This window comes from Trachymyrmex cornetzi, unplaced genomic scaffold (assembly GCF_001594075.2).
Source record: "Trachymyrmex cornetzi isolate Tcor2-1 unplaced genomic scaffold, Tcor1.1 scaffold1194, whole genome shotgun sequence".
Taxonomy (NCBI): domain Eukaryota; kingdom Metazoa; phylum Arthropoda; class Insecta; order Hymenoptera; family Formicidae; genus Trachymyrmex; species Trachymyrmex cornetzi.
The window spans coordinates 263823-288463 of record NW_017295756.1 but is presented as its reverse complement, the minus strand read 5'-3'; the positions used below and the strand labels follow the sequence as shown (position 1 = coordinate 288463).

The window sequence follows — 24641 nt, the reverse complement described above, 5'->3', positions numbered from 1 at the left end:
GGCGAATTAATCGGTCGTGTGCCGCAATTAAATGAATAGTAGTCTCTTCGGGGATGAATATACTACATTTTAGTAATTTTTAAAACCTAGCCGCTCCTTGCTGGAATTTTTTACAGACGAAGAAGTAGCGAAAGTCGGCCCTCTCTCGAGTTTAACAATTATTTCAACAAATTAATCCGTCGTGTGCATTATAGTTTTCATGAATTGGATATTATTTAGTAATATATTTACAGTGTGTAATTCTGTGATAATTATTGTCTATCTTCGTCTTTCCTGCGTTTGAAATTACATTTGACGTAATATTTTATTGATTTCCGTGATTTTTATTCATTTGTTTTTCGATATCTGAAAGCGGGGCCCCGAGCGCGATTCGTTCCTGGATTTCGCCGCGCGCGAGCGAATAGGGAGCTAGCTTCAACGTCATATTAGTTAATCCACTTGGGTTGTATATACAACTTCACTGGAAAAGAACTTTTTATTCGATTATTATTTTATTCTTTATTTCTTTAATTAAATTATATTTAAACGTGTTTTTTGTGATTTAAGTACCTACATTCTTTATTAAAAGAAATAAAAACTATCTAAAAGAATTTAGTTGAATGAACAATTCTTTTTCAGTGCAACATAAGTTGTATCATTGAAAAAAATAAATTTTACACAGTGCAGTGGAACGCAAATGATATCCTTTTTTGGAGTAGATAGGTGTAGACAAGTACATCATCTGTGAGTTGTAATTTAAAATATTGTATATTGAGATATTTTTGGCCGTTTCTAAACATATTGTCTTTACAATTCTGTATCTTAACAAAAATGTTATGTTTGATAAAATTATGTATAATTAACATTCTGCAACTCGATAACAAAGTTTTTCTAAAAAAATTTAATGCTTTTATAGAAACGGTATGAAACTTTATCTGCAAAGTGCTTTTTTAAAAATTTTCTTACGAGTTTCGATGTTGGTTGTAAGTATTGTAGGATGAACTTCCAAATTGCGTAATTTGATCAAGAAAAATCGTACGTAAATATTTAAAATAACATTTTTATACACTATAAAATATAATATACAAACAGATAGACAACATATATATAAAATCATGTTTTTATAAAACACATACTTTTCATTTAACCTGATTTAAATCAACTACAATATTTTTCTACATATTTCTCAGGTAGCGCTAAATAAAACTCTGAAGTATATATCTTAAGTTTCCAGAGTATTATTTCCTTTACAAACATTGATGCAGAAGATTTCGATCTGAAGCGAAGAATTCTTATAATTTTGGTCTTAGGTATGAAGGAATTTGTTTGAATTCTTCGAATTTCAATGGTATCCAATACTCTCTATAACCTCTATCCTGACACTGAAAATGAATCGTTCATGTGATTAAACTAATTTATTTGTGTTTATAACTTTTGTTGGACAATATATTTAAATTAATAATGTCATATTTGACTTAAATACATATATTTCCATTGAAATAGAGAAAACAGACAATATAATTTATTCAAATAAATAATTCTTTTTCAAATCAACCAATTGTTTTAAGGAAAATGATAAATTTTATTATGTATTAAAAGACTATAAGAAACAGGTGTTACAAATATGTTCATTATATTCCCCATTGAAAAAGAGAAAACAGACAAAAATAATTTATTCAAATAAATAATTCTTTTTCAAATCAATCAATTGTTTTAATGAAAATGATAAATTTTATTATGTATTAAAAGACTACAAGAAACAGGTGTTACAAATATATTCACGATCTGTTAATGCAATACTAATTAATACTTAAAAAAAATATATTGGGCAATTTGCAATTAAATATTTGCGTATTTAAGTGCATGCACGAATATACATATATCTTGTGTATGTGTGTATATGTATATATATATATATAAATGTAAATATGTATATGGTGTTTTGAAAATTGAACATGCTAATAATACATATAATAAGATTTATACGAAGATTTTAAAAGTCTGATTAATTATAAGATACAAAAATTACATGTACTTATTTGTACTGTAAATAATATCGTTCTTTTTTGTATATGATTTATATCCACTCTTAAATCCACTCTGTCATGTTCTCACTGTCTCTTAGAAGCTTCATTTCTCTCAACTTCCCGTCCTCTCACTCTTTGATTACGTTGATATTGTTCTATATATCGAGCTGAAGCAATCAACTATTAAATCGCATTCAGCGCATTCAAAACTATCTTTTACTTACGGCTGTCGCAAATTTGACCACATTATTCCTCTATTCAAGCGATCTGGCTGGTTGAATATTAAGCAACGTTTCATTCTTCACTTATGCTGCATGGTCTTTAATGTTCTTCGTTCCAATACTCCATCGTATCTCCACAATTTTTTACATTACAGTTCAGAATTCTATGCTGACTCCTTACCTGCGACCCGTTATAATAACCTGCACTCTACTCCTGCTCAGCGATCTGTCAAATTTCGAACTTCCTTTTCTTTCATTGCAGCCAAATACTATAATTCTTTACCTTTGGTCGTAAGATTTTCCTCCTCCCTTTCTTCCTTTCGTTCATCTGCTTCTCAGTTCATCTAATCTCATTTCAGTTAATATTGCTGCCTAAATATCATAGTCATTGTAACATTGTTACTCGAATACTATATTCATTGTAATGAATCTGTCATTCTAATATCACTGGTTAGGCCATGTACCAGCTGTAGCTTCGCTTTTGGCTTGCACCTGGTACTTATCTTGGCTCTTTGTATTACTTAGTTCATCTAATATGTAAACGCATGCAATGTAATAAAGCTATTATTATTGTTATTATTATTATTATGATTTTGGAAAATAAGAGGCACACAGAAAAAGATTTCGTTTAATGTACTTCTTTCATATTTCATGTTAACTGACAGATTCGAGTGAGTCACGCGATTGCCTAATGTGCAACTTGCATTATACCATTGTAATAGTAAAAAGTCCAAAAAATGATATGCTTTACAATATTAAACAATGCAATGTACAAAGAAGGAGATAGACACCCTGACGAATAAATTTTTATGAAAAGCTACAAAGATTGAGACGAGATTTTAGAAATTTTTAGTTTTTTATAGATATTTGAGGTGATATAGAGAGTGGCGTTGTTTATTTGAAAATCCAAAAAATTCTCCGCTCTCAAGCAACGCCACTGTACATCCCACTACGAATATCTACGAAAAGCTAAGAATTTCTACGACAAACCTTACGCTACGTTCCATTACAAATATCTACGAAACATAATTTCTAGGAACTTGTCTCAATGTGTGTAATTTTTCTATATTTTATCGTAAAATTTTTTTGCAGAGCAAGTAAAATAAAATCATTTTTGTAAAATGTATAACTTAAATTATAATTAATAACAGGAAACACGGGCAATTAAGACCCTAAACTCGCAGTAATTGGAGCGATTATATAAACATATATTTCTCAGTACATACAAATATATAAAACGAGTTTAGACTCTTAATTGCTCGTGTTTCCTGTTATTGGTTAAGTTTTATCTCAAGAGTCAGATTTTTATTTTTTTTTTAAATTATAATATTTTTCAATTTAATTCTTAGTTAACGTAAAACAATATCCGAAAGATATTTAAGATTACAGAGAAAAAATCTTTACACACACACAACATTGATCCATAAGATTTGATGATACAATTGATCGAAAAGTTCTTTTAATTTTGGATTTAATCTGGAGTATGAGTAGAAGGATTTTGTTAGAATTTGAACGTTATCCGTTTTTCTAAAAAAAAACACTAAAAATATGGAAATCAAAAACTTTTTTAAAATACAATAATTATTTTAACTTATAAAATGTTTTAATTTGGGATGTCTTCATTAAAAACGGGTCTAATGTATTCACAGTACATAGATAAAATGATGTTTGAACTTTTTCTTTATATTTCCTCTCCTTGTGAGTTTAATATTTTCCATGAAATTATTTTGTTTACTCTGTTTCAGAATTCTGATTAGTGGTATAATTTTCGGTTCGTTGTATATAAAAAAATATTAGAATTTAAATTGTTTTTACTTATAGTAAATTATGAATCTAATTAGTTTATTGTTTTTTTTTTCATTAAACTATAACAAAGTTCTATATTTTTAAATCCGTATTTTTTGCTCTTACTAGAACATTCGTGGAATATTAGAAAATGATTTATTTTATTAAAAATGTGTGAAAAGCTTATATAATATTGTTATTCGATATGACATCTTCGTCACAATATATTAGACAATATTATGTAAAATTCCGTTAAAATGTAAGAGCGTATAAGGAACTAATCTTGGACTAAAAAGTCATTTATTCCTAATAATTCAGGTAATTAATTTTTCTTGCTAAATTAAAATAACATTCATAATCTGTCATATCCGGAGTGGTATCGTTAATAAATTGCCCGCCTGCTCCATTTCTGGAATAACTATAGAATTGATGATGTCTGTCCATTAGATATTGAAATACATAGAGTATTAATTTTTCATGATGTTTAAGTTTCGAGAATTACAATTGGGCACAATAGTTGTCTTTAACAATTAAATAATTGAGTAATGTTTTACTCCTTTAATTTAATAAAAGTCTTAAATGCAAATTTGATAAAAGCGAATAAACGTAAACCACTGGATTAATTAATAAATAAAAAATTAAATTTCGTGCGATGTTTATGTCCTGTTAGAGGGTATAAAGTGCATTAATTTGAAGGCTATTGTTTTTTTGTATCTGTGATTTTTGGTATCTGCATGATTCTGTATCTGCGGCACAAATAACTTACAGAAGTGATGTAACCCTGTTCCGAGACAGGACTAATAGTGTTTTGTTGGAGTTATCTAATGTGCCAACAGCTACTAGTTCTGATTCTAGAATTATTTTCTGATATTGATGCCGTCTAATGAAATTGTTGAAAGATAAAATCGGACTCGGATATTCTTCCGGCATAATGTAATGCGCCACTCTTTCATTTCGCATTTTTGGAACCACCTAAAGCTGCGAGACCGGACATACAAAATTATACAACATTTTATCATTTCTTTAACTAAATATACTAGAAAAAAAGGTTGGGTATAACAGAGCAATGGCAGTCAAGCACGGTAATTCTTGTGCAAACCAATACAGTTAATAAAACAACTTTATTAATAATTAATCCGCTTACATGTTTCAGCTTACTTTTGAGCCATCCTCAGAGACAACATGATGTTGTAATTACAAAAAATTTTTTTACAAACTAATTCATTTCAGTGAACCATTTCCACTTATTAACGGAAACTATAATATAAAGGCGAACTCCAATAACAATGTACCTACTTGTACTGTGAATAATACCGTTCTATATTGTATATGATTTTCGAGAGAGAATAAGTGGCACACAGAAAACGATTTCGTTTAATGTACTTCTTTCATATTACATGTTAACAGACAGATACGAGTGAGTCACACGATTACATAATGCGCAATTTGCATTATTATATATCCGTTGTAATAGTAAAGTCGAAAAAATGATATTCTTTACACTTTGAACAATGCAGTGTACAAAGGAGATAGACATTCTGAGGAATAAATTTTTATGAAAAGCTACATAGATTGAGACGAGATTTTTAGTTTTTCATAGATATCCGAGGCGGTATAGAGAGTGGTGTTGTTTATTTGAAAAACCAAGAAATTCTCCGCCCTCAAACAACGCCACTCTACATCCCACTACGAATATTTAAATAAATTATATTATCTCTAAAATAAGTAAAAATTAAAAATAGCATTTTTTGCACGCACGGAAATTATACATACAGTGGAGAAAATTAGCTTCTAAAACAGGAAGTCGTGCAAATTTCGGTTGCTTATATTAGAGCAAAACGCATTCATTGTATAAAACTTGATATTAATATTAATATTCGGCAAATAAACTTTTTTTTTTATAAAAACTTTGTTATATGAGAACTTCTTGCAGTCAGTGCATACGCATGTATATTTGTGCATGTATAATATTTGCATGTATAAAACATCAAAATACGGATAATGTATATCATGAAATTTATTCGAAGATTATGAAAGTCCGATTTAATGTAAGATTATGATATGCATATATTATATGTCGTTATATAAACTGTATATATATTTCATCTTATATAGGATTTTGTCAATAAGAAATAAAAAAAGGTTTAATTTAATATATTTATTTCAGATTATTATATATAAGTGGAAACATTCGAGTGATTTACATTCTATATAAATGTGAACTTTGCATTACAAAATTATAATACTGAGAGAAAAACGGTAAACGAGAAAATGATAACTTAAAAGCAAAGAATGAAAGTATGCATTAGCTTTTATCGTTATTTTGATACAGTAACAATTTGATAATGATATTACGAAGTTTTTATGATAGTAACGGTAATTCTTGAGTTGCAAAAGTCAAACGTTATTTCTAAAGGGTTAAAAAAGTTATTATAGAATCAAATAATTATTTAATTGTAACTCGTTACTTTTATTTGTTACTTGTAACGAAAAAAATAATTCACCTATGCGTTATAAGTTATTTATTACCATTTTTAACCATAACGCCTAATGGAACAAGTCAATTTTTTAAATGATTTTCGTAACTTTAACGCAATCATTAGAAAATTTAGCCGATATCAAATCAAACGGTCCGAAAAATCAATCGATAACGATTTGATTTCGTGTTATGAACAATGGTGAAGTTCTCTTTACGAGTGTTACAATATGATCTCAATTCATATTCGTTGAACGATCCGTGAAGTGTGAGTCAATTATGATATCTATTCCAGAATTTTACTTAGTACTACAAGAATTCTTGTCATGTTATATTGAAAAATATTAAAATTTAAATTATGTTCAATTAAAGTACTCGAATTATGAATTTATGCTATGTATAATAAATTATGAATTTAGTTACTTTATCGATTTTCGTTTCAGGGAAACGTAGCATGATTGTATGTCTTTAAATCCAAACGGATTAGTTGTTAGAATGTTTTTCGAATATCAGAACTAAAAATTCTCATTATATCACAAAAATTACATCAAAAAAAGCTTATAAGGTAATGCGATTCTTCAGTAAATCATAACGCGTAACAACTTATTTTTAAAAAGACTTTCTTAACTTTAGCACAATCTTAGTGTTTAATTAGATATTACTGTTTTCAGTCATAAAGAATACAACGTTAATACCAAATTGTTCATATAAAAATTAACCGTAAAAACATTTAAAATTTACCGTTTTGTCTCGAAAAATTTAGAAATATGAAAACCAAAAATACTTAAGGGACATTAATTCTGTACAGTAAAATGTAATTTGATAACTTGAGACCTCTTTAATGAAAATGAGTCTCACATATTTAATACTACGAATTAAGTACATAGATGACGTATGGAATTTTTCTTTGATCTTTATATCCACAATATTTTTCATGTAATTATGTTATCTATTTCATAATTTTACTCATATCGAAAATATTTGAATTTAAATTGCTTTAATTAAAGTAATTAAATTATGAATTTATGATATATAAATTATTAATTTAGTTACTTTGTCAATTTTTGTTTCAAGGAAACGTAACAAGGTTCTATACCTTTAAATCCAAAGAGATTAATTATTAGAACGTTTCTCGAATATTAAGAACTCTACGTCCTCATAAATAATTAAAAATGTCAAAGAAAGCTTATAAGATATTGTAATCCCATACGTCGTCGTCACATTAGTGTGCTAGGTAACATTATATATAAATTTCTGTTTACATATGAGAGAACATAATGGCCTAGTTTATGATTAAAATGGCATTTAGTTATAATACTTGTAAATGTATATTTTCCGCTACATTGAAGTAACCTTCATATTCCGTCGTATCCGGAGTAGTATCGGTAATAAATTGTCCGCCTGCTCCATAATTATTGAAACAATGGAACTCGCTTCTATCATACAGATTCTGAAAAACGAACAAATAAAGAATATCATTACTTCGGTATGTTTAAATTTTCGTATTTAGACGCAACTGATGCGTTCAATGATTAAACAATTGAGAAAGATTTCTCTATTTTAACTGAACTTAATAATCGCAAATTAAAATTTGACAGAAGCTGAATGATAAAAGTAATTGCATTAATTATTAAATAAACAAGTAAATTTCTAAAGATATCTATCTATGATAAATAATATAATATGATAATTTCAAGATCAATGATTTTTAGTTTCCGCATAACTGGGACAAATAACTTACAACACCGTAACGTTGTTCCTGATTAAATTGTAGTGGTTGATGGTTAATTATTGTGCCAACGGCTACCATATCTGACTCTAGACATATCTCGGTACATTGCTGTGCTTTAACAAAATCGGGAAATGGTAATATCCGGTCCCGATATTCATCCCATATAAGGTTACACCCCACACGTCCGTTTGTCATTTTTAGAACACCACCTAAAGCTTTGAGGACAGACATATAAAATTATCTGATTGTCTTTATATGTCCTTTATCAACTGTATACACCAGACTACTAATTACCAACAAGTTTGTTCTTCTTTTTTCTATAATTTTCGTAAAGGACCGTTTGCATTGAAGTTATGATGTCTGTATCACTCTTTTTTCGACCTTTGGCACGCACTCTGATAACAGGGCCTTCCCTACCCTCGCTGATAAAGAAGTTGCCCTTGTATGTGTACATCATTTGGTTAGGATCAGTTAACTTTTCTATTCTTGTCTGTCCATTACGCGATTCTTTGAAAATAAGACGACTCTCGTTCCTAATACCCATAGGTGCTGTGTACATTGCATTCATAATGAGCTACAACAATTATCAGGTTTATGAGAAACAGTAAGAATGTCAAAGAAGTCGTGTATATGATAAAACATAATTGAAGCTCAATAGAATAAATTGAATAGTATTAAATCAATAGAATAGAATTACGAAACAGCGGTAAGATAACGATCATTTGATGATGATTCGTAAATTATCTATCGTTACCTCATCAGTTATGTAGCAAAGACATATCATCATAACTTTTTATTGTCATAATAGTATTATCCATATGATCATGAAAATGTTAATATATTGATAATGCATACATGTCCGTAATAAGGCATGGTTGGTTTTGTAGCGAAAGTAGATCCGATGATAAAGAAATCATGGATGCTGCCTGTGAATACTTTTCGAATATCCCGTGTTATATGCTGCCACGGTGTATATACTTCGCGACGAAGGAATTCTACTAGCGACGTGTTGCCACCTAATCCTGTATGAATTATTCATTTTTAAAGATGCTCCATTTAATGACAAATTAGACGCTTTGTTGTGATTTCTTACCTACTCCGGCAAGATTATATGGTGCTGTAGTTAAATCAGGGCAGCTAGCTATGTCGACTCTCACATCGTGAAACAGGGGTTGCATTCCATTTTGCAGAACTATTATCAGATATCACATGCATCAAATACGATGTGTTTCGTGAATTAAATAATCAACATTGTTTACACATACCATCAGCGATTTCTGAGAGATTCGGTGGCGTGATAGGATGGATAGCATAAGGTAGATTATTAGATGTATAATCATTCCCATTTGGCCTAATTTCTGCCATAATGCTAAATTAGAACTGGAACACAAGACTATTAAATTTTTACTGAAAGCTACGTGTAATGGTTCACAAATTATCATATTATAATACTAATTTAATGTTTGACCTGAGAAATGTTGATATTAAGGAGCTATTTGAAATATTATAAAGTTGTGGGGATAGTTGCTGATTGATTATACTTACTTAGCTGTACTGTAATATGTACGTTATTGCTAAGTTTGGTGCATTTCTAAATTTCGAAAGAAAATTTAATTTATTTATTAACATTGTAAATGGACTAAAATGTTTATTATCTCAATCTTATATTATTGTTATAATATACGCTTAAAAATAATAATAAATTTTATATTTTTAAATGATATAATTGGTAAAGAATAGTGATTTATTTAAAAATTATCAAATACTCCAAACCTTTGAGCGATAGTATATGATGGGTTTACATGCGATAATTTCACTGAGAGAAAGGATTGTAAGGCGTGGAGAGGAAAATTGAATTGTCGCCTTATGTTACGAAAGAAGGAATCTCCTTGTAAGAAAGGAACGAGATCCGAAGGGAACGATATGTCGTCTTTCAGGATCGTAAGGATAATCTGAGAGTCAGGACAGGATTATCTGCACGAGCTAAAGAATAGCTTAAGGATGGGCGAAGAAATAGGCTCTTGTACTTGGTATAAAATATCACACAAGGATTTATTCCGCCTTCACGTCACTTCACGTGGCGTGGTTCAAATGGGTTCAAATGGGACTCGTCGAATTAACCATCGCTCCTCATCTCCTTGCACACTTACGCACCCTGTTGGGCACACTACTCCAATCACGTCGCACGAGCGAGCGAACGGCAATCCGTATCTATCTCGTGGTCTGAAGGACCAATAATAACATCGCACGTTGTACGCATGCGGATTACTAACAGCTACGCCATCTAGAACTAGCGCGCCAAGGACGGGAACCTAACCTTATCCTATTAATCTCTTACAGGATATTGTTAATTTGGCAAGCCACCAGTACTTTTAACCGGTGGGCGGTGATCGGTGAATATGTAACAATTTTTGTTGTTATGATTGCTGCTAGTCTGCTATACCAACCAATTATTAGTAACAGAAACAAACTATATAGAATCTAACCTATCTTTTGGATAGTCTTTAGTTCATTTACATAGAATTCGTAGATGATCGTGGAGTCTTTAGCCTTGTGTCCACGATGCTAGAAATCGGTCCGAGATCTCGGACAGAGAAAAAATTAACAAATCACATTTGAACAATTTGATCACATGACCATTGCGATTGGTCAATGCTTTCTTCAACCGAGATCTCGGACCGATTTCTAGCATCGTGGACACAAGGCTGAAGGGGATCCTAAAGCAAAGCTCGAACTCCGACGAAATCATTAGAGGTTTGTTCGCGTCGCACGCTCCAATATGCTCCTTTTCATTCCAACGCGCTCCAATACGTTCGCGTCACCGGAATCAATATGGCGACTAGATGTTTGCGTCGCGTTAGAGCATACTCCATGGATCAATTAAGAGCACGCTCCATTTGCCTCACCTCAAGGCCCGTCTACAATACACGGAGTAAGAAGTAAGAGTAAGAAATTGACCAATCACAGTCGATTATTCTTCTCATATTCGACTGTGATTGGTCAATTTCTTACTCTTACTTCTTACTCCGTGTATTGTAGACGGGCCTTCAGAAGGTGGTACGGTTGGGGCATGTTACGCACGCATGCGTAATGATTGAGAATGTGTAGTTGAGAGAAGAATTTCATGGTTGTTACAGATATCTTAACCTATGTTCTGTAGTCAACTTTAACGAAAGTGGCGCTCAATTTAACGATTAATCTCGGTCCATGAGGCTGAGCGATGCTTTTTTCTTGGAGGACGCTTGTCCCAACTTGTCCTAAATTCGTTCGTGTCACCGAGCGTTGGGGCACATGAATCCAACTGCTCCAACCGCCATCTTACCGGTGATCCAAGTGCTCTCTGGATTAATTTGGAGTAAGCGACGCGAACAAACCTTAGATGTCGCGCCGCGCGCTGCACATTTAAAGTCACTAGATTAGTAATGGATGCGAGTTTGCGGTACTTTATCAATCTAGTGACTTTATGCACATCGACATGTGTTTTGTACTACCATGGTTGCTGTGCACAGCAATATCTCACGCAGCCTATGATACACCCAGGGTGCGATCCACTTAAAGCTGCAAATACGTCGTTGACCAATCAGAAGAAAGAATTTTACGAATTGACCAATCAAAGAATGCTTCAAAGCATTTGTAGCGTCAAGTGGATCGCACCCGCAGTCACACATACGTGTCAATTCTCAAGCAAATGTTGTCAACACTTGACAGCTGAGACGCCATGTTATACTAAGGAATGGTAAAAAATATATCGATTTCGAAATTTTTGATCATTCTCAGCGTAGACTCCATTTCACAAACACGTATTTATGCGTATACTTTAATCCTGGAAAAGGATTTTCCAATCCGTGAAAGAGAAAAAGAGTATTTGTTATACAAAAATTATACGTGTTTAGTCGGTAATACAGATCTTTAGGATCCCCTTAAGTTGTAGAAAACCGACCAAGCATAGTCAAATATAAGGAGAATACTAGAATTAGTCAATTTCTTACGATTTGAGACCCTGCAACTGTTCTTATCTGCTAGCGATACTATTGATTATTTGTTACATTGACCAATTATTAATTTGCATTCGTAACGAATCGATTGTTTTTTTAACTAATATCACATTTGCTTTCCCTTGATTTGTACCTATAACAAAATCTTTTCTCTCAGTGTTGTTATATATACTGTATCTACTAAAATATGTTATGTAAAGTATGTACGGATTATTTTTGAACAAAATTTAGAAATGTCTCAATTCATTAACTCGTTAAAACTCAAGAACTGGCTGATTAAATAGCAGTACTTATTTAAACATCTTATTTGCTTGTCTCTCGGTCATTCAAATTAGAATAAAACAGGTATTATGTCGTGTATGTGCTTGCATGTCAAGTATGTGTGTTATGTACTTACTAATTACGTTGCAAAAGTATAGCTTGATTGCTGACTTCAATTTTTAGTTACAGGCACGTCTTTGCCGTACCTACGAATAACGGTATGGTATACTTTGTCGCTGCTTCTTCAAATGTAACAAGAAAACAATGGTTTACGAAACGATAGCGGTCATCATCAGAGTCAGTAGATAAACATAATTTCGTTAAATCGTTAACGTTTTGAAATTTACGATCCAATTTCAAATGTATTGTTTATTTTAAAAAAGGAATTGGTTTGAAAAGTCGACAATTTGTAATAAGCTTTGTGTGTTCGTAATATAACGCGACATAATTAAAAGATTCGTGTAATATACTATATGTTTAATTATTAATCTGTATTTTATTATTATTCCAAGATTATTGCTTTGTTTATTTTTAATATGTACACGGAGAGAACGATTTTACTGAAAGATCTAAAAATTTAGCTAGATACAGATCTGAGAATTAATTTGTTAGATTATAAAAATAATTTTGTAGGATGGTCAAGCTGATTGCTAGAACTTTTTGCTGCATTGCTCGTTTTTACTTTCCACATAAAAATTTTGAAAATCTAGCAAAAGTCAGATTTTCTGTATTCATTAAATTCGCTGTGTGTAATACCATACAGTTGGAATTTGTTAATCCACTTGGGCTGTATATAAACCTTCACTGGAAAAGAACTTTTTATTCGATTATTATTTCAGTCTTTATTTCTTTAATTGAATTATATTTAAACGTGTTCTTTGTGATTTAAGTACATACATTCTTTATTAAAAGAAATAAAAACTATCTAAAAGAATTTAGTTGAATGAACAATTCTTTTTCAGTGCAACATAAGTTGTATTATTGAAAAAAACAAATTTTACTCAATGCAGTGGAACGCAAATGAGATCCTTTTTTGGAGTAGATAGGTGTAGACAAGTACATCATCTGTGAGTTGTAATTTAAAATATTGTACATTGAGATATTTTTGGCCGTTTCTAAATAGATTGTCTTTACAATTCTGTATCTTAACAAAAATGTTATGGTTACAACAATAAAATTATGTATATTCAACATTCTGCCACTCGATAACAAATTTTTTCTAAAAAAATTTGTTGCAGAATTTCTTACAGAAACGGTATGAAACTTTATCTACGGAGAACTTTTTTAGAAATTATCTTACAATTTTTTCTTACGAGTTTTGATGTTGGTTTTGAGTATTATTGGATAAACTTCCAAATTGCGTAATTTGATCAAGAAAAATTGTACGTAAATATTTAAAAAAGCATTTTTATATACTATAAAATATAATATACAAACAGATAGACAACATAAAATCATATTTTTATAAAAGACCTACTGATATTTAACCTCATTTTCATCAATTACAATATTTTTCAACATTTTTCTCAGGTAGCGCTGAATAAAACTCTGAAGGTTGTATCTTAAGTTTCCAGAGAAATATCTCCTTTACAAACAATGATCCATAAGATTTCGATCCGAAGCGAAAGGTTGTTATAATTTTGGTCTTGAGTGTGAGGAGTTTCTTCGAATTTCAATGCTATTCAATACTCTCTATAATCTCTATCCTGACACTGAGAAGGAATCGTTCACCTGATTAAACTAATTTATTGGTCTTTACAATACTTTTTGTTGGACAATATATTTAAGCTAGTAATGTCATATTTGACTTATTTATTGTACAATAAATACATATATTCCCCATTGAAAGAGAGAAAACAGACAAAAATAATTTATTCAAATAAATAATTCTTTTTCAAATCAATCAATTGTTTTAATGAAAATGATAAATTTTATTATGTATTAAAAGACTACAAGAAACAGGTGTTACAAATATATTCACGATCTGTTAATGCAATACTAATTAATACTTAAAAAAAATATATTGGGCAATTTGCAATTAAATATTTGCGTATTTAAGTGCATGCACGAATATACATATATCTTGTGTATGTGTGTATATGTATATATATATATATAAATGTAAATTTGTATACGGTGTTTTGAAAATTGAACATGCTAATCATACATATAATAAGATTCATATGAAGATTTTGAAAGTCTGATTTATTATAAGGTACAAAAATTACATGTACTTATTTGTATTGTGAATAATACCGTTCTTTATTGTATATGGTTTTGGAGAATAAGGGGCACACAGAAAACGATTTTGTTTAATGTACTTCTTTCATATTACATGTTAACTGACAGATTCGAGTGAGTCATATATCTACTCGATATCTTATAAATGAATTTTACATTATTTTTTTAGCAAACTTTATAAAATTAGAATTAATATTATATAGCATGCTGATTAAGAAGCAAACTGTACTTGCTGGTAGCTGTAATTGATATTTAATGATCAAAATCACACGATTTATTACTTGCTTAATTCTGATTTGAATCATTATCTTAAGTTATAACTTAAAAATGTGAAAAACACATTCTACATATCTTTATAATAATACGAATTGTTAGTTGTTTTTACATTAATTTAGAAAATGTTTCAATAGTATTGATTTTAATAAACAACAATATCAAGAGTGTACAGGGCACTTAAGAGTCAAATATAAAGAGAAAATTATTTAAAACGTAAAAACTCAAACCAGTATATTTAATATAATAATCTATAAATAATTAAAAGTTCTATATATATATTTCATTACATGTTTCGGTCTCACGATTGAGTCATCTTCAGATGTGATATTCGTATATGAACAGGTGATGTTATATTAGTTAAACGCAGTCGAGGAAATAGATAAATGTAATAACATGTTATAATGAAGACCAGATAAAACGGCTCAATTGTGAGACCGAAACCTGTAATGAAATATATACATAGAACTTTTAATTATTTATAGAATGTTATATTAACTATACGTCTGGTTTGAGTTTATATGTTTTAAATAATTTTCTCTTTATATTTGACTCTTAAGTGCCCTGTACACTCTTGATATTGATATTTGAATTAAGAGTCCTTTGTTATTATCATATTAATAAAATAATCGCCAGATATTTTAATCCCTTCAGACCGTGCATATTGTAATGTACATCAAATTTAAGGACAATGTCCGTTGAAATTATTTAATTCTATTGATATCATCTAAGATTAGATGTACATATTAATGTATATGCTGGAGAAATAGTAAAAATAAAAAAAAAATTAATTGCACCCAGAAAAAAGTTTCTTCAATTCAAAAAAATGTTTCTTAATATATTACCGTATACTAATGATATCCGGATATTCGACCGGATAGTAAAAAGTACCGGATACTATCCGGTGCATCCCTAATAATTTGCCTTCGTGCCACAGGCTGATGTGCGATAAGCACCGCGTTTACCTTTGTCGAATGTTCTGGGCTAGAATAAAATAAATGTTCATATGTTTTTGTACTTTTTGTAATATTTTCACATTTTTTTGTAATTGTATGCCCAAAAATATTTTTTACATAACTATTTTATCAAATATGTTAGGTCAAATAAATCGTTAATTGTGTTTTTTCATTCTCTAAAATTTCTCCATTTCGCAAAATAAGCTTTTTTAGAATATCCAGTGTCGGACTTAACTTTATCTAAAAAAATACTATCTCAGGAGTACAACCCTAAATTTTTAGCGAAAAATATTAAAAATTAAAAAAAACATATGATTTGTTTGTTTAAAAAGAGCTTCTTCAATTTTAACAAATTTTTTTCTTAGTGTATTTATAGTAAAATTTCACCATAATTGCAATTTCATCTTCTTTGAGAAGCTTTGAGGTGTATCCAAGCAAATTTTCGAAGAAAAATATCGAAAACTGTAGGAATAGTATACACTTTTTCGCTGGAGTCCAATTAACCCCATGTAGCATTTACGTGATTTTTTTGGACGTGTGGCATTTAAGGGTTAAATAAATTTTTTTATTTAATTTAAAAGGATAATGTTTAAATCAAAGAAATAATGTTCAAGTCAAAGAAATTATTTCTTTAACCGTATAGGAAAGACACATTTCTTTGAATCGAAGAAACCTTTTTCTGAGGGTGTATGTGCCGTTAAATTGAATTAAAAAGATGTTTTTTTTTAACGTGATTCCGATAAAATTAGGTCTGAAGAGGTTAAGCTTTAAGCATAAATTAAATATTATTAGATAATAATAAGAATTATTTACACGTGCGCGTATGAGTCAAGTAAGTGTGTGTGCTTTTACATATTATCGTGTTCGTAATCTAACGTTGTATTAGAATAAATTTATGAAATTTAAGGTGTTTTATTATCAGTCTAAGATTCTCGTTTTTATTTTATTTGTTTGCCGTATTTATTTAAAATATATAGATCTTTTCACGATCTTTACATAATATAAAAATCTTTAACAAATCGTATCATTACAGAAACTGAATTAGCTAATACGAAGAGAATAATAAATGATTCCTTTAAGTAAATATTGTTTTACTGCATTGCAATGTTATAAATAATTAAGAATACAGATTTTGTAAATGAATAATTAGATAATTAGTAACAACACAATTAATAAAATAAAAATGGCTATATACATATATAGTGTAGAAAAAAATATAATATGTACATATTTTTTGTGTATAATAAAAAGAAACAAGTTTTCATTGAAGTAAAAAGGATCGTCAAAATTATAATGAAATGTTTTAATTAAATATGGCAGTTCTCACGTTAGGATTTAACGTTGATTTCATTATTTTCTCAAAAGCAGCTTTTCAATGACAAACAAGCTTCAAGAGTGTGTTATCGAAATTTTATCATATTGATATTAAATGCAATACATGTTTATTGGTTATGCTTATGCATAATATATTCTGGTAATATGTATTAAAAAGTTCCGTGCATTTAATATACGTGTGGTTTATGTCTATTCCTTCTCGAAAGATCGTTACAAAATGATATTACAGTCGTAAAGCAAGCTCATTTTATGATAACGTCGACTCTTGGAGGGAGTGTCGCTATGATATTAAATCGAAAAAGCCAAGGTAAAATTTAGCATTTGGTTTATAGAGCTATGTACTAATAAAACTCGAATTCTATCTTTTCATTATTATGAAAATGTATGCTTAAATAATTATTTGATCGAGCAGACGTCTTTGCGCGTGAACAACGCTATGGAATTCCGTAAGAATTTTATTCCAACAAGTAGTCGAAATTTTTACTATTAGTGTGCGTTGGTGAGTATTTGGATCAATATACGATCGTAGGACCTTCGTTTTTTCTCATCATATTTGCCTCGGTGGGTTTTTCGTTCAGCTAAATTTCCTTTTTCGAAGAAATACGTTCCAAGAAACCGTTGTCTCATCATACGTGATATGTCGAAAAAACCTGCGGTGTTTTGGGGAGAGATCAGATGAGGAGATACGTTTTTCTTTACAATGAATGTGACGGGATGCGGGAGGATGTGATAATGGAGATAAATACGCTGTAACGAACGTAAGTCATGTGGAATTGCGTTTCATCTAGTGGCTGATGAGTAGCAATGCGAGCGCGCAGGTAGCGGAATGTTTATTGTATACATCGATAGAGGAGGATACTTTTCCCTTGTGCGTCCGTTTTTTTTATTATCAAATAAGAGAATGAAATCGAGCCAAAGCTCTTTCTTGTTATTTCTTTCTTCTTTAACTTCTTCCCTCTTCTTTGATCTTGCACGCGTATACGCTTCAGGATTTCCGCACAATAATATCTTTTGCCTGAGTTTGATCGGGAACAGCATTAATCGACGCTATTATCTCTCTTGCGCGCATCTGTTCCCCGTAATTTTACAAATTGGTACTTCAATTTGCTCTTCTCACAGAGTGAAGAGATCTCACGTTTTCTCTCTCATTTAGCGTTGGTCAGGATTAACAAACAACTTCGTCGTTTCTCTTATATATGTACAGACGTATGTGAGGAAAGAATCGACGGTCCCTATATATTAAAATAATTAAAATTGTTTAACGTTTTTGAAATCGTTTAGTTTCGTTTATATATTCAACTAGAATTATACAAATTACGAGAAATTTACATCGCGAATATCGTTTATAATTTCTACAATGTTCTATTCAGAGAAAAATATACGATATGTGACTTTAGATATTTGTTCTTGTAAACTATGTGGAAACATGCCGTACATATTCGCGTTAAGTCCAGCGTAAGTAATTCGCTAAAAGTAATTCCCGTAAGTCGGGTGTTCATATTTTTAAAATTTCAGGCCATTCCTGTGCCATCATTCACGCTGTTCTGCGCCGAATTCTAAACGAACGCGATGTCATAAAATGGGTACCCGTGAGAAGCAGGACTGCTTAGTGGGTTTAAAAAAAAAAAAAAAAAAAAGAAAGAAAAACTCGGACGGTTTTTGCATTATTATAGTTCGTCTGCGCGCGACGCATTGCACGTCACGAGCGCCCCGTGCCGCGAGTTATGAAATATCGCGAAACGTCAAGGTGTCCAGAGGAGGATGAGAAGGGGTGCGCGAAATAGTAGGTCAGCGGCGGCTGTGACTACCACTACATAGAGGAATCCGTATACGCGGCGGTAAAAGGGAGAGAAAATCCACCTCGAAATTTTGGCCGACCGAGTACGGACTTTACGGTCGACGTGTCGCGAAGAGAGATGTTCTCATTTTTTTTTGTCGGTCTTATGAATTATTATCTCGTCGCGGCGCGCTGAACAAGGCGCACTTTCGCGACCGTGCGGTCTTTTCCGCGCGCCTCGACCTCCATCGATAGACCGGAAATTGGAGGAATCTGGAGGTGTCGGAATGGAAATTAAAACTCATACACGGACACGACGGCAAAGCACCTTCGGTTCTAGAGTTTTCATTGATCGTATCTCACTCTTCTTTCTTTCTCTCTCTGTCTTCGAACTTGTAGTTTCAATAAATAGCATCTCCGGACATTGTCGTTTGCAGTGATGTAGACGATAATGTCTCTTGCGAACAGTAACATATAGCTTTAGTCATTTAAACATTTTAAACAACTTTGTTCGAAGCAGTGCTTTAATAAAATGTTTAAAAAACTGTCGTGCGCGCGCGAACAGTAATATACTATATAGCTTTAATCATTTAAAAGGTTGTCACAAATTCCTCATTGTAGAATTCCATAAATTCCTTTTCCCTGATTTCCAGATAAAATGTCATGATTTTCTCTGACTTTCAATAACATTTTGAAATTTGTTATATTTTCGTATTGATTTAAAAATCGTTAAATATTTTGTTGAAAGATCAATTTAGTGTAGCAGTGTAAATTATTATTAATATTATTGACACTGTTTACATTTTTAATTGTTAAGTTGGTAGTATTTCAAAACTGCGTAATTATGATACATGTATATTAAGTTTCTTTAAAACTTAAGAATTTTAATTTTCCAAAAAATTTTATAAAATTTTCTGATTTGTTTTTGATTGCTGTGATCGATTTCAATTTCCTTAACAATTTCCTGACTGCTTCGAACAAAATTGTTTGTAGAATTCAAAGAAATATTTTTTTTATTTTATATAAAAATAAATAAAGATTACGATAATTTTCTGGGAAAATTGTTTTTCACTGCATCGAATGCTCAGTCTGCGAAATCTGCGAAAAATTGGGAATAAGATTAAAAAATTTTTTAAGCTCGCTTTTGTTTTCTAATGCAACATGATATGAATCTGAACAAAGAAAAGCTTATTTCAAAATATATTTACAAATGTGTGTCTGTGTGTTAATAATATTAATAGGTTTTTTTAAATAGTAACGAAGTCGCATTTCATTAATTCTGAATAGCTTCTTGTAAAATTTATAATAAATCTAGAGAAATAGGAATTCTTATTTCTCTAGATTTATTATAAATTGTACAAGACGCTTGAAATGCGAATTAATTCAGAATTAATGAATTATTGAAAAAATGGAACAAAATATAAGTCAATTTTTGCTTCAAAGATTATTTAGTGAAGCAAATTTCTATGAAATCCTCTTAATTTCAGCATCCTATATATCTTGCTGCGGTCATTTTCGCTCGACCGACGAGATGAGATGCTGTGTTTACTCTACTTTAATACCACCAACGGCAGAGTCAACGTAGTGACCGATCAGAGGGATTTAAGGGAAAGGTGCTCCTCATTCGGCTATACATCGAGGATATCTCCCGTCCAATTAATCCTTCCAATTAATTCTTCTTGGACACAGTTTCTAGACGGAGTTTCTTAGAAACCTCGTGCGCGCGCGATTTCTAAATGTACTTGATAAACCGCGAGGTAAACAGAAGAGATTTTGCTGCTGTCACAAAATTGACAGAAAGTGGATGGCATTGAAATCTGCAGTATTCTTCAGTGGAATCGTCACATGGAACCATCATCCGTCACAACTTTCTATATTTCAGCACTCGATATCTTGGTAACTAAGTCTGAAATTAAAATCGATAAATCTCAGTAAGTCAACTAAAAGTTGGTAAGCCTCGAATAAGAGAAGATTCCGTTAGTTTGTTCCATTTTAAATTGAACGACGAATTGAGATTCCATTTCGCGTTTTCGTGCTTTTAGGTCTCGCCTCGCTTCTAGACGGGAATCGTGTATGCGTTCCGAAATATCGGTCGGAATCTTTCGGTCGTAATATCTTATCCGTGGTCAGTCAGTTCAAATTTAAGCGCTTCGATACGAAAGCGCGGAATGTTATTTCGCATGATAGAGCTTAGGTTACGAGGCAGAAGAGAAATCTCGAGGATATACGACGACGCGTTAACGAGGCACGTTATTTCGATATCTGCGAGAAAAGGAAGACGGCCGGGGGGCTTTACTTTACTTCACGGACGGGGAGCAATATTTTATGTCTGGTCGGTAACTGGCACCTGACTCTTACGCTTTTCCTCCTCATCGTGCTCGGATCAGCAGGGCGAATGGTTGGAACGGGAGACGTTAGGAAGGTGGAGCGCGAAGATAAGAAGCGGGGGCGAGGGAGAGAGAAAGAGAGATGGATAAAGAGATCCCGGAAATATCAAAGGGGAGGATATACGGTGAGAATTAACTCGAGGTCACACTCTCTTCCGTGTTCGCTGTCTTGTCTGCCCTCTAAGGACGCGGTATGAAATTGTGCGTAGGAAGGCCAGTGCGAGGAAATCTTCAATTGTTTTTCGATATTTCTCTCGTGGCTAACCCGAATATCGGATTACCAATTGCCTACGGTTGAACTGGAAAAATAATATATGCTCGGTGATATATCCATGTTTCATGGATACATTATCGCGTCTCTCTTGCCTCTTTAAAATTCCATCTGGCTTTATTGCACCGAGATGATAATGCAGAGTAATTGATATTTAGAAGGACATATTTATTATAATAAATTTTATCAGATATTCACTGATAGAAAAATGTTTTTATAATTGAATTTTGTTACATTTTTATTATTTCTTTCTCGCTTATTTATATATATATTGGGATTCACGTTATTAATATAGTTACGCGTTATCACTTTGCATGAAATCTTATGTAACGTTGTTAGTACATATTACTATACAAAAGAATAACATTTGAATTGTCGTTATATCATATCTCTATGTTACGATTCTTTCTTATTTTTACTCTCAGGTTTGCGTATATAAGATAAAATATAGTCGATAGGGGAGGACGAATATTTCCAACGTTCGCACTTTTGTACGCTCTGCAGACTTGAGTTCTTACCCTAATCCAAGTAGTGCGTTGATCTCGTAAACGGTACTGTATAGTCGTACCGAATTTGCATTTTGGGACGCAAGTCTCTTGCCCCGTTCCCTCCTTCCTTCCAGCCAGCCAGCTCGATGAAATAAACCGCTCGATAGTCACCTTGCGTACCGATCCCACTCTCGAATTCGTGGCACGACTCGCGCGCGATAGGGGACGAGAATCGTGCAATTTGCCGCAGAACAGACACAAAGCGATGCGCATTAATTAAAACAGACAGATTTATTTTGCAACGAACGAATACATATATAATTTCTGCGTTTTAGATTTCGCTGCCTGTGCAAATAAAAATTTACGTAGTATACACTATCGATTAAATTTTAATTGAAAATAGATCTTATCAATTGGAATCTTGTTCTTGTTCTTAGTTGAAATTCAATGATCCGCGATATATCTTTGGAGTTAATTCTAGATTCTTAACGTATCTCTCTTTCATCCTTTAAACATTTCTCAAAATTACTTTGCTAAAAAGACTCATATATGTAATTTCTATTTAGTAATCTTTTAAGAACTATGATTTTTGATGGATACTTTTTTGATGGATATAAAAAAATATATATTTTTGAAAAGTAATCTATAAATGTAATTTTTTATAAATTTCAAAAAACTTTTAACAAGAAATAATACAGTTATATGTATACTGAGAGAAAGGATTTTGTTAATTTAGCAAGCCACCAGTACCTTTAACCGGTGATCGGTAAATATGTAACAACAAATTATGTTGTTGTGATTGCTGCTAGTCTGCTATACCAACCAATTATTAGTAACAGAAACAAACTATATGAATCTAACCTATATCTTTTGGATAGACTTTAGCTCGTTTACATAGAATTCGTAGATGATCGTGGAGTCTTAAGTTGTAGGAAACCGATCAGCACAGTCAAATATAGGGAGAATACTTGACTAGGATTAATCAATTTCTTACGATTTGAGACCCTGCAACCGTCTACGACTTTTATATATATATGAGCCTCTTATTTGCTAGCGATACTATTGATTATTTGTTACATTGACGAATTAATTTGCAATCGTAACAAATCGATTGTTTTTTTAACAAATATCACATTTGCTTTCCCTTGATTTGTTCCTATAACAAAATCTTTTCTCTCAGTGTACATACAATTGCCTGTTAATACTTTTGGCAGGAAGATAATGGTGCATACCTATATGAGTAATTTGATAAAGTAATTTTCTTCATACAGTTTTTATCATATAAATAAAAACTTAAGAAAGTTTTAAACAGTTATTTCTTCTCTGTCTTTCTTACTCTCTTCCTTTAAGAAATAAAGAGATAAAATTCTCGAATTCACATTACGATCTTACAAATTATTTTAATATATGCGTTTCGTGGTAAGATAGGATTTAAGTCATTATGCTAAATCCTTAAATGCAAGAGTCATTAGTAAGATCATATCTTATGCAGTTACTCTTAACAATGTATTTTGTGAATACGAATGTCCTTAATGACCAAAAATATAACTATATTACAAACAGTATAATGTACTTTATAAGAATTAGACTTCTCTATGAATTAGAATCAAATAATAATACAAACTGTGCATATGTTAATTATTACAAGCCAAGAATATGTCAAAGGAATACATTAAAAATAATGGAACAGATTTATATTTTTATAATTTTTATCCATGTGGAAGATAATTTAATTGTATTAAAAGTGTGAAAATTTGCAAAGTATAGATTATTTGAAAAAATACTATATGCTTGCACAAAAATTTATCAAAAATAATTCTCTACAAAAATTGCAAATATAATAGGAAAAAGATAATAATCTCGTTAATTTAGGTTTTGCATATATTTTATGGAATTTTTACTTATTGTACATACTAATACGAAGAATTAGGGAAGAATTGCCGAATGCGTAGCATTTAAGCTATTTTTTATTATATTTTCTATTTAATACTGGTTTGTACGCAAATGAATGATATTTCGGACATTCATTATTACATGTTTACTTTTCATCATTAACAAATTAATTTGTTACAAGTCTTTTTGTAACATGCTGCAAAAGCGGATGCCTTTTGAAAATATTGAATTTATGAATGTGAAATCAATTAAAAATATAAGATTAATAAAAGAAATTGATTAGTACGTAATAATTACAAATATCTAATTTTAATGCGGCTAACATTCATAAAACAATCTATTAAATATTTTTGTCTATATTATTCATTTCTCATTTATTTCATATTTTTATTACTGAATGTTGCTTATATTAAGTATATAATAATATAAAATATTGAGGTACGTTTATATGCGACCAGTACGCATTCTACAATTATCCTTAATTAGTAAGAAATAATAATATTATTAATTTTGTCGAGTATATATATATATATATATATATATA

General features: G+C 31.1%; 2 protein-coding genes across 6 annotated transcripts in view; one reads left to right on the top strand and one right to left on the bottom strand.

Moving 5' to 3' along the window:
* Positions 1-24641, top strand: part of LOC108766887 (atrial natriuretic peptide-converting enzyme) — an 89894-nt gene that overhangs the window by 16953 nt on the left and 48300 nt on the right. The gene's annotated exons all lie outside the window — the stretch shown is intronic.
* On the bottom strand, positions 7704-10348 carry LOC108766862 (ester hydrolase C11orf54 homolog). Of its 5 annotated transcripts, XM_018516426.1 has the most exons (8): positions 9994-10239; positions 9766-9811; positions 9486-9600; positions 9314-9412; positions 9076-9242; positions 8515-8794; positions 8230-8435; positions 7704-7938 (listed from the first exon to the last, which is right to left on the bottom strand). In XM_018516426.1, the coding sequence occupies exons 3-8, from the start codon at positions 9583-9585 to the stop codon at positions 7798-7800; spliced, it is 993 nt and encodes a 330-aa protein (XP_018371928.1). In that variant the 5' UTR covers positions 9586-9600; positions 9766-9811; positions 9994-10239; the 3' UTR covers positions 7704-7797. The 5 variants fall into 5 exon arrangements, with proteins under 5 accessions (XP_018371928.1, XP_018371932.1, XP_018371919.1 ...); XM_018516430.1 differs by lacking the exons at positions 9766-9811; positions 9994-10239 and adding an exon at positions 10248-10348; XM_018516417.1 differs by lacking the exon at positions 9766-9811 and having other exon boundaries at positions 9486-9613.

What these genes read in the sequence shown, in the direction of transcription:
- LOC108766862 (XM_018516430.1), bottom strand. Translation starts at nt 9,585, where the DNA reads ATGGCAGAAATTAGGCCAAATGGGAATGATTATACATCTAATAATCTA. An exon ending in ATATAATCTTGCCGGAGTAG is followed by an intron (nt 9,243 to 9,313) that starts GTAAGAAATCAC and finishes TAATTCATACAG; the next exon opens with GATTAGGTGGCAACACGTCG. An exon ending in AAAGAAGAACAAACTTGTTG is followed by an intron (nt 8,436 to 8,514) that starts GTAATTAGTAGT and finishes CTGTCCTCAAAG; the next exon opens with CTTTAGGTGGTGTTCTAAAA.